The 8,439-nt window shown below is 38.8% G+C and overlaps 1 protein-coding gene across 1 annotated transcript in view; it reads left to right on the forward strand.

Annotated features, from left to right (window-relative positions):
* The first annotated feature begins 7,858 nt into the window (after positions 1-7,858).
* The window catches only part of cyp27a2 (cytochrome P450 family 27 subfamily A member 2), a 22,269-nt gene continuing 21,688 nt past the window's right edge, over positions 7,859-8,439 (forward strand). Inside the window, exons 1-2 of the mRNA XM_014028704.1 lie at positions 7,859-7,899; positions 8,018-8,265. Of these exons, the coding sequence (XP_013884158.1) occupies positions 8,068-8,265 (198 nt within the window). The 5' untranslated portion in view covers positions 7,859-7,899; positions 8,018-8,067. The remainder of the gene's footprint in view (positions 7,900-8,017; positions 8,266-8,439) is intronic.

The raw sequence follows: 8,439 nt of genomic DNA on the forward strand, positions 1-8,439 counted from the left end.
ACCCATACCTGCTGTCATTAAGAACACAAATAATGCAGTAGTCAAGTAATATGAAAATAAATAATAAACAAAAATGTCATACATCTATATAATAAACAAAAATGAAACTACATCTTTAAACATCCATGTCAGTTTTTACTTTTAAACTAAGACTATCAAGCTAACGTTATCTGCCTCCAACAGCATGACTCAACTAACATGGTTCGTTTGGTAAAAACTGTAAAGTTTTAGTTGCTCTTTACACCGCGAGGCTCTGCTCAGCACAGCAGCTCCTATCCGTCATCTCATCTGCAGGACTAGCTTGCTCACGCTTATGGTGCGTTCAAAGATGGCTCAGAAAAACGCATTATCATATGTTAATAATGGCTAAAACAGCTGTAACGGCTGAGAAAAGTGCGGGGACAGAGCGTGCAGATGCAGGAAGTGCAGGGAGACATGTCCACGCATATTCCGCATCCGTTGTGTCCGTGCCTTCACTGCCCAGGGCCCTTTGGAGACCGTGGGCCCCTGGGCAATTGCCCAATTGCCCATATGGTTAATCCGGCCTTGCATGGAGATATATAACAACTAGAGTGCTCAGAAACCACATGACCATGTGATTGGAGAAGCTAACGGCTAACGCAAAACATCCATGATGATATTCTAATTTTGGAGCGGCGTCAGTAAATGTGTCCCGCGACCCAAAGGAGACGAGGTGCTCTGTGTGTTCTGACCCACAACATGCTGCCAGCAGAGCTGCTAACAGGAGATGACTCAGGTATGATTTCAGTTTATTTAGCTCTGCAATGGTGGCCTGTGAAGTCCAAAATGGCGCATGTTTAATGCAGTTAGTTCAGTTAGAGTCCAATCTGTATTCACACCAGAAGAGAACTGAAGTGAACCACACCAGAGTTCGTTTGGAAGCGGACCGAGACCACCTCAAAAAGCGGGTCTCGGTCCGGTTGTTTGATCCACACCAGAGTTTGCATGAGTGTATTCACACCTGCACAAAAGGTCCGGACCAACGCTGGAAACAAACTCTGGTCTGTTTAAAGCGGACCAAATTGTCAGGTGTGAATACGACCTAATGTTCAATTTCATGTAACATATAATTATTGAGTCCAGAATATTATGCTTAATTAATTGTGTTAATTCTGCATCCCTTTAATAAATTAGTCTAATCCAGATGAACACATGCACATTTACATTTATGAAACATTTCTATTTTCACTGGTAAAATTACATTTTTACCAGACACTTCCCAAAAAATTGCATTTAAAATTATTTATACCTGGATCTCCCACCAAAGAAATATCTATTAGGGGTGCAACAATATGAAACTGTACTGAATCGACCGTATTGACGATGCTTTATGTTCAATACACACTATTACTATCACTAATACGGATTTATAAAATGTATTTTATCAACTTGTCTTCAGAAGTTGCTCTGTGTTGAAGGCTCAGTTGGTCTGTGTTCTACTGCTCCACCTATATTGTGGCGCGCAGATCCACTGAGAAACTTGCTGTTTCAGCAACATTTAATTTAAAAATTGTACTTTTGAGGTTAAACAAATGTTCATAATTAATATAAATAAATTATAAGTTAAGAAGGGCATAGAAATTTCCCTTATTTGTATTGAGAAAATATCAAACTATGACACTAAAGTATTAAACAGTATCCTGAATTCTCTGTATCTTTGCATCACTATTATGTAAAATATACCTGATCAATGACTTAGAATAGGGTGACATAACTGAAAGACAGTATGGGTACCATTTGTAAAGCAACTTGTGCATAAATATACGAGCTAAATTTTGTCACATTTAGCTTCAAACACTGTCCGAAAAAGTAGTGTGGATTTTCTAATGTCCCACAGAGTACACACTAGCATCAGTAGATGATGTCATATCTAATAATATATGGTTCAGATCACTGGACTTTTCTTTAAACTTATGATACACTGAGTTTCTGTGTCTGATTGATGTTTTCATGTTATGTTTGTGTTTCAGTAACAGCAGCAGCAGGAACAAACATCCTTCACATGGCTCTCCACATCATTCTGACTTTGCTGCTCACATTATGGCACATTTGAGATGTTTTGAAGTTTAATATTTTAAAGGCTTGTTATCTTTGTATCAGACTGAAATTAGAACATAATTTGGAGATATTGTGAACCTCCAGATGTGACCATAAAAGCAGTCACATTGAACACATACTGCGACAGAAAATCTTTTTTAAAAAGTGATAATTAGGAGATTTACATAAGTAAATAAAAAACAAGACAAACTTTTCTATTCACGGCTATAACAACATAATATGTTTATGTATTTGTTGATTGATTGATCAGCTCATCCCGATGAATCAGTCTAAAATATAACAGTTATTGAAAAAAACAAGCAGCTGAGTCGGGATGAACCACAGTTTTGGCTGAAAGTTTTGATCATTTGTCTGTTAGCAAAATATCTTGTGAACCACCAGATAAAGTTTAATAAAACGCTCAGAATGTAATTATTGGATGGACATTTACAAAGAAACTATCATCAATCTCAAACTGTGATTGTGCAAAACTTGTTACAGTAAAGGTCTGAAAATAATTCAGTCATGTGAAGTCCAACTTACTGTGATTTGTTTAAACTTTGATGTTTCAGCTGGGAAGTCTGAATAGCTCCAATACATACAGTATTTCTCAATTGAACTGCCTTTTTAAATGTTTAATTCTAAAGTATGCAACAAGATGCAGTTATCAACGGCATAATGCTCCCTCATCCCAGCAGATGTGCAGGATGAGGGACATTATTTGAATTGTAGTGAGCCTGAGGCTCAGAGATGTAAACAGCATCATTTGAGTTATTGTGAGAGCGAGGTCTCTTATTCAAAGAGGCAATTACCCATGATGCCTAGCGACCCCATAAGTAGGCTCCCTAGCCTGGCCTCCTTCACTTTTCATCGCCACGTGTGATTGTCATCAAAGTTTTTTATAAAAAAAAAAGGGAGGGTCTCAGCAAACCCCTAAATCTAACTCAAAAAAGTGGTGGGTGTTCTCTGAGCCTCAGGCTCACTACAATTCAAATAACGTCCCTCATCCTGCACACCTGCTGGGATGAGGTAGCATTATTTTTCATTTACGTTCCCCTTCGTCTCAGAGATGTAAACAGCATGTTCAAAGCTGATGACAATCACACTGCTTGTGTGGACTATTTCACAGGATTCAACCACACAACCTCAATGGAGATGCATTCCAGCAAAATTTATTTTAAGAAAGAAAAATGCAGATCATCACAGAAGCAGACAGTGTCCCCACAAACCAGAGTGGTGCCCAAGAACTAAAAGTAGCAGGTAGTTAAAAATAGAACAAGTATGCAAAAACAACACCAGCAACTGAAGCAACGTTCATAGTAAAGGTTTTTGAAATAATTGAAGAGATCCAGCTGTATGTCTTTGGGCAAATATTTGTAAAGAAAGTGTAAAAGTTACAAGAACTAAGTCATAAACTCCATGTCCTGAATGAGCTGAAACCTGTGATGTGAAATGGCTAAAATAGCACATAGTTTGTAGGTGTAGGTAGATCATTTAAAACATGCTGTGGTAACAGTGGTGCAGAATAATAATTTCACACATTATACCTGATTTTAGGTAAAAGGACACAAAGCACATCAGAGAAAGCAAAGCTCTCTTAGTGTTGTAGGACAAAGTTTAAATTTCATATTTTTCTGAAAAACTTATTTGTAGTTTATTTTCTGAGTAACATGGGATGAGCTTTTATAAAAAAGAAGAAATATAAATAACATTTAACTAACTATTGACTTATTGATTATATTGAGCTAATCAAGACTGAAAGCTTGGTGTTATTTCTGGATTTGTATAAAGCTTTAGCTGCAGTGGAACAGCCCTTTCTGCTTAAAACCTTACATCACTTGGGTTTTGAGAAACACTTATGCTACGTAATCAAAATGTTTTACACATAGTTTCAACTTCCTTAATCCTGGAAAAACCAATATGGTTGAGGTGAAGCAAGGTGTTAAAATATAAGCAGTGTTCGTTACCCTTTACCTGTTCAGATCTAATACCAGTTAATAATGACATGTGAATGTTTGAGTGAGCCATACAAAACCATTCAGACACAGCTGTGGACTGATTAGCTTTTAATGTGCCTTCAACAGGCATCAACCAAACAGTGCCCAGAAACCCGGAAACACCCATCAAGTAACAGCCTTCTTCACATCCTGACTCCACCTCCTGACATATATTAAAGGGGCAGGCTGTCTCTACATGGAATCAGGATGTCATACATCGCTCCTCACCCTAATGGTTCATCACAGTTCTTATTTATGTGTTGTTTTTAAGTCAGACATGTATCTATCTAACAGCCTCCTGAGTCTGTCAGACCCTGCTCAAGAGCCCCACACAAATCAGTCTGCACATAAAATCATCAATTAGGTCAGAGATAACCACATTATAGAAATATATTACTGTTCACTTAATAAAAGACTATACAATGTGTAGTGGTTTTAAAAGTCATTAGTTAACACCCCAATAAATTGCTTCAAAGGTATTTGACAGGGATGCCCAATTTCCCCAAAGTTGTTCATATTGACCACTCAATTACTGGCCCTAATCATCCTAAATGATCCCAATCAGCCATAACAACCTTTGATTAAGAGTTTAAAATCAGCCAATTTGCAGATGATACAACTCTGTTTCTAAAAGAGCCAAAGATATTATTACCAAAGCCCTTAAAGGGGCAATATTATGTTTCCCAGGCATGTATTGAAATTCTAAACCATAATAAAATAACTGTCACCTTCAGCTGTTATTAAAATGCTTTTTTAAATGTTTAAATCAAAATTAAACTTGACTTCTCTTCGTATCCTTTTCTAAACACCTTGAAATTGGCCTCTGTCTCTTTAGAACCTGCTTCGGAACCCGTCACCCATTTCAGCATGTCATCACAGTCGCTTCTCTGCTGTTTACAACCTGAAGCGCCCTAGCATGCTTTGTTGTAATGATAATTTAAAAAGCAGCAACAATATACAAGATCGGTTTTGGAAAATTGCACCTCAGGATACATATGAACCTCACTGTTGGACCGGAAAGTATGTTTTCTAAAGAACTGGAGCGATTAAAGTGATGATGTTTCAGCTGGTAAGATTATTTCAGTTGCTCTCTCTCTCTCTCTCTCTCTCTCTCTCTCTCTCTCTCTCTCTCTCTCTCTCTCTCNTATTTTTTGGAAATGTTATCTCCTAACCCTGACAGTTTAACGTAAAATTAACCTGATCCTAAAACGAATCTAAACTCAATTCACACCTTGGTCACACACACACACACACACACACACACACACACACACACACACACACACACACACTTCTCTTTGGGTAGTCTGCTTCAGTTTTATTTGAAATATACCTGCTGCTTGTATCATTTGTTATCCTTGCTGCTAAAAAATAAGTGACATGTTTACATGGATCTGTAGTTATAGTGTTTACTGACAACACATCTCCACTGGAACACTATGCTGTGTTGTTATATGACTGTTCACTTTATGATGTTTTGTTTTCATATAGCACCTCAGTCCTGGAGGAACAGTATTTCATTTTACTATATACACACTTTGTATGGTTGCGATGACAATAAAACCCACTTGAACTTTAACTTTGATGAAGAGACAGAGACATCTGCAAACTATAAAGACAAAAGAGAATGAATAAGTTGGAAATAAAATTAAAAACCATGTTTCCAGGTAACCATTTTTCTACCTGTTTTAATAAAACTTGATGTAAAGGTAGGTAATATGCTGAGGAAGAATATACTGATCTGTAACTGGGCCACAAATGGGTTTTTACAAATCATTCATTTATTTGAATACCTACACCCTCCTTTCTGAATGAATAAACTTTTACCATCCATCATGTATTTTCTTCATCTATAAAATAAATAATATTATAAAAAAACTGGTCAAATTTTTATTTTAAAAATGTCAAAAATAGCTTGTCACCTTTAAATAGCTGGGAGGAGGCCCAGAGGATGACCCAGGACACACTGGAGGGACTATGTTTCTCAGCTGGYCTGGGAACACCTTGGGATTCCCTCAGAGGAGCTGGCCCAAGTGTCTGGGGAGAGGGAAGTCTGGGTCTCTCTGCTTAGGCTGCTGCCCCCGCGACCCGGCCCCAGATAAGTGGAAGAAAACAGACGGACCCTTAAATAGCAAAGTGTAATCATTGCTTAGTAACATTTCATAAAAACACAAAACTATAGCAAGAGCCTTCAGTTGTGAACGTGTTTTTCTTGAGAAGTGCCTTCTAGAAATGTCTGACACTTGTCTGTGATGAGTTGGATCATGTCTTCATAAACCATTGTCCTGTTTCTCTTCTTCCCACAGGAGTAAAGGCTGCTGTCCTCCGCTGAGACGTTTCTAATCACAAGTCTGTTTTCCATCATTGAATATTTAGTTTCAAAGTCAGGAGAGTTGCAGTGTGAGGATGTTGAGGAAAAAGTTTGTCCAGTTTGTGCTCTGATCTTGTTGTGGATCTCCATGAACCAGTTGATGTTGTTAAAGTTAAATGAAACTTAAAGCATCTTTAACTTCCTGTTTTACTTCCTGCTAGTCGGATTTTTGTTTTTTAATAAAGTTTATTAACTCATTATAGAATACAAAAATCTCGTAGAGGATACAAGTTCAAAAATCACAAGAAAGGATAAAAGTAACATCGTGGTAAAAGAAGAGGGGGAGGGGGGAGTAAATAAAGTGCACAATCCTTGAATATTTGAACAATAAAACACAATAACAGCACAGGAGTGTGGGCTACATGAGGCATAAAATAAAATAATAAAAAAAATGTCAAAGATCTTTGCAGAAATGTTAGATTTCTGGCCCTTGAGTGAAATAGTCCATCAATAGTCATACACATGAGACATCTATATATATCCCACCAGCCTAAGAAAATAATGAGATAGTATTAAAGGGGCAATATCCTGTAAAATTAACTTTTTTGAGTTTTGTATCATGTTATAATGTTATCCTCTCATCAAAAACATGCCCAGAGTCTTACTTTGACTCGTTCATGCATGCTTGAGAAATCCTGTAGTGTCGTGAGGCAGCCAGGCAGGGGAGCAAAAACAACTGGTTGGGACTAGAACCGCCTTTTGGGATCAGCTCCTCCTCTGGCTGTGTCTCCGAACAGAAATTTCTCATCACATAACACACCTCCCCACCCCCCCACGGCCCACCCCGCGACTCCTGCAGGCTGTCGGCAGGAACAGAGGAAACAATGAACACAGGTGAAACCGCGTCTGTAGCTCCAATACTAACAGCTTCTCATTTCAGTCCTTTTCAGATTAAACACCATTGTCACATACCCAGGTAAGCTGAAAAACAACTCGTGTTTTGTTTACATCGTTGTTTGTTCTGTGTTAAGATTTGTAACTTATTATGATCAGAGTGTGTGTGTGTGTGTGTGTGTGTGTTCTGAATGCTTTACCTTTTACCAGATGGTAGGAGGGAGAAAAGGGTGTGTGAGGGACATGTGGGCTCATCCACAACGCTGAATGCTTTGCAGATGTAGCATGTGGTTATAGATGGGAGAGAGAGAAACAAATGACCACCTAGCCTTAAGGCCTTGTCGCACTACCATGTAGACAACTCATGCCAACTTGTGAAAAGTTTTTCCAACACTAAAGATGTCAAAGCTGAAGACGGAACTAAAATGAAATACAATGGAAGCCTCTTTTGGACCATTACATACATGCTGACAATTACATTGAATTTAAGGTTGAAAGGAGTAAAATAATTGTAACAAAATTTTGATAAGTTGGCATCAGGGCCTTTATCTACCACTCAGTCCTCATTGTCTCCATCCTGGTGTCTCTAACAGCAGGTCAGTGAGTTAGTGAGCAGCTGATGAAGATGAAGGTCTGAAGGTAAAATCCTGCTGCAGCCTGCAGGGGGTGCCACAGACCACTAACCTCTGCAAGAAAACCATTTTCATTGCCTTTGTCAGAAACTCCACCTCCAAGCTCAAATCTCCTCTACCTTCAGACTTGGTGCTGACTCCTCCACCTTTCAGACCCACACCTGGCTGCTCCACTATGGTTGCTGCTGCCTGGTCCCCCTGCCTCCCCCGGCTTGCTGCCAGGACACTCAGACATGGACCCTGGATCAAGAGGAACCTGAATGTCCAGGCTGTAAAGCTAAGGAGCCTGGAGGATCTGCCAGGACCCAGCTGGTCCACCACCCTGTACTGGATATTTGCCAAAGGGTACTCAGAGAAAAAGCACCTACTGCAGGTATTTCTGATTCTTCTGGAAGGCTTCTAGTGTTACAGCATATTTTACAAAAAAAAAAGAAAAGAAAAAAAGAATCAAAACATTTACCAACCTGCTGGCACAGGAATGTGGTTAGGATTCTTTAGTGTTTACATACACACACACACACACACACACACACACACACACACACAC

This window comes from Austrofundulus limnaeus, unplaced genomic scaffold, assembly GCF_001266775.1.
Source record: "Austrofundulus limnaeus strain Quisiro unplaced genomic scaffold, Austrofundulus_limnaeus-1.0 Scaffold799, whole genome shotgun sequence".
Lineage (NCBI taxonomy): Eukaryota > Metazoa > Chordata > Actinopteri > Cyprinodontiformes > Rivulidae > Austrofundulus > Austrofundulus limnaeus.